Genomic DNA, 2634 nt, shown 5'->3' with positions numbered 1-2634 from the left:
CCGTCGCCCCAGCCGCACGTGACCGAGGTGCTGCAGGCAGGGCTGTTGTGCACCATGGCACAGCGGGGAGGGGTGTTCTCCTTCACTCGTTTTGACCGCTGGGGCGAGCTGATGGACTGAGAGGATGAAACTTCATAGGTGGATGCATTTCTGGAAAGGGGAAGAAGTGTTAGTTGGTTAAAACTCTGTATGCTTAAGTCGCCCGTTGCCATGGACTGTGAGTCCTGGTCTCTGATTCAGTAGCATTGGGTTATGGAGTCTGGGAAAACTGCAAAATTGGCAGAGTCACTTCTTCAAAGAAGACAGTGCCTTGCATGACTTACTCATATAATTGACTGAAAAGTAGTTTCTTTTAGTAAAAAAATTTAAATTTGTTTCCCCTAGAAATTTCCATATGAGAACTGCTGCCTCTCAGGAGTTTGCACTGGGAGGGTGAAGGCCAGTCACTCCACCCAGACATACAGAACAAAGGCAGGCACAGCACGGCTGACACAGGAGGAAGAGCCACCCAAATGATAATCCCTTTCTCCTGTATCCTGCATGGATGCATCGTGACCAGATATTTTTTGGCCAGAAAAAAACTAGAGCTAAAATTAGAATTTGTTGTGGAAAACAACAATCACTTATCAGAAAAACTGCTCTTTTTAAACAGAAATGAATTGCTGTTTAAGAATCTTTTTCAATGAACTTTCCTGCTCCAGACTTTATCCTCTAGGATGTGATGTCCCATGGATGAAAGCAGGCAGATGGGAGGACATATACTCAGTTTTATTTCATTCCCATGTGAAGCAGCATACAACATATATAAATCAGGAAGAAATACACAATATATTTATTATACAGTAAAGAAACATTCCCAGTCTTCCTATTTCAGCTTACCCGCCTGACCAGTTGGAAAAGGCCCACTTGGATCAGGGATCCAAACACACCCCTATCTGCCAAACAGTGCAGTGTGGGTCTACAGATGGGGTTATTTACCAAAGCACACTGACTGAAGCCCATTTCACTCATTTCCCACACTTCCTTTCTTGGTTGTGTTTCTTTTCGCTACTGCAGAACATCTGGAGATTCAAAAAGGAAGAAAACCTTAAAGTTCTGGTTTTGTTCTACAGTGGGGCCTGGGCTGCGTGTTCAGCCTGGCCTGAAAGCTAACAAAAGGAATAGGTGGCATCCATCACAAGGAAGTCACCCTGGCAGTATATCACACTACACCAACTTACACAGGCTCTTCTGCATAACAAATGGCTGCACAGTAGCATTCAAAGTGGTTTTTGAATACCAATGAGCAGCGTGGAGTACCCTCCTCTCGAAAAGGAGCATGGTTCCTCATTTGGCACAAAAAGAGTCACAGTCAATGAATTCGTAGAAACCGTTTGATGGGAGAGTGCCCCATTCCTCCTGAACACCACCACCCCGCCCTAGAAGTGACGGGAGAGGGGAGACCCTGCACAGGCACACTGGCTGGGACAGGGCCTCTCTTTTGCTGGCTTGCTGGGGACAGAGCTGCCTCTCTGTGTTATGAATAGACTAAGACAGCTGGAGCCCACCCAAAGTAAATCCAACATTAGAGACCAGATAAATGGGAAGGATTTAAATAGTGGCCTCTTAACTTGAGTCAAACTGGTTGCAAACTCAAAGCCCCTCTGGCCCCAGTCCAGTCACCCAGGAAAGCCACAAGCTCAAGTTTTTGCCACTGCACAAGTGGTGACCCCTTTTGGTTCTCTCCCCTTCACTGTTTTGTGGTTTTTTCATTTAAAAAAGAAGTGTGATAGTTGCACAGCCCAAAGGACCTTCTCCAGAAAAACTGTGCATACACCTTGAACAGCCTTGTCCTCTAAACAAGATTACAGTGCTGTGACAGGCACTGCAACGATCCTACAATCTGAGCTGTGCAAGAAACCCCAGACTCCTCCTTCCAGAGCCAAATGGTCCTACCAAGAGATGACAGATTCTAGACTGCCCAGTATGAGATATCCTTATAAAATGCTCCCTGTTTTATGCTGCCATGATTATAATAAGGCCAGGATATAATAATGGGTATCTGTTGCCGGTGTGGACTGTTGAAGACAGGGGCTAATGATCTATGTTAGAAGCTAGAGAGCTCAGGTGGCCTAAAGCCACCCCACTCCTCCACGTGGCCATAAAGCTCAGGAGACTGGTCATCACCCCATTGCTTTTGAAAGGGCAGATCTTGTGTGCGCACATCAGGCACATGTTCCTGAAGATGCAGCCCCCTCAAGGTGCAAACACTGCACCTCAGCAATGTTTCTTCCAAATGATGTGGGAAGAAAAGGTGTGGCAACTGGGCACTGTGCCACACCGACCTGAGAATATGGTTACATTTTTAAATCATGGTGACTACAGGCCCTCGGGTAACTGCAGCAGCGTAACAAACTGTATGAACAGGGCCTGAGCCTCCCATCCTGCATCTTCTCCCGCCACTAACTCCCACACAAAACGATGCTCACTGTGTATATAACACACCTGACTACCTCCTGGGTACCGAAGAGATGAGGCAGCGAAGAGCCCCATCACAAAATGTGTGATCTAATCCCCCACAGGCGTCAGCGAGCACCTCCCTCACCAGCACGCCGGTGTGGCGGGGCCGCAGTCGGAAGCGCCCAGGCGGGGAGG

At 47.5% G+C, this 2634-nt stretch overlaps 1 protein-coding gene across 1 annotated transcript in view; it reads right to left on the bottom strand.

Annotated features, from left to right (window-relative positions):
* The window catches only part of HIPK2 (homeodomain interacting protein kinase 2), an 86044-nt gene that overhangs the window by 13999 nt on the left and 69411 nt on the right, over window positions 1–2634 (bottom strand). The window contains exons 10-11 of the mRNA XM_017739962.1: window positions 1300–1418; window positions 1–231 (exon numbers count right to left, since the gene is read on the bottom strand). Of these exons, the coding sequence (XP_017595451.1) occupies window positions 1–231; window positions 1300–1418 (350 nt within the window). The remainder of the gene's footprint in view (window positions 232–1299; window positions 1419–2634) is intronic.

This window comes from Corvus brachyrhynchos, unplaced genomic scaffold (genome assembly GCF_000691975.1).
Source record: "Corvus brachyrhynchos isolate BGI_N302 unplaced genomic scaffold, ASM69197v1 scaffold27, whole genome shotgun sequence".
NCBI classification, from domain to species: Eukaryota; Metazoa; Chordata; class Aves; order Passeriformes; family Corvidae; genus Corvus; species Corvus brachyrhynchos.
This window is presented reverse-complemented; position numbering and strand designations above follow the sequence as displayed.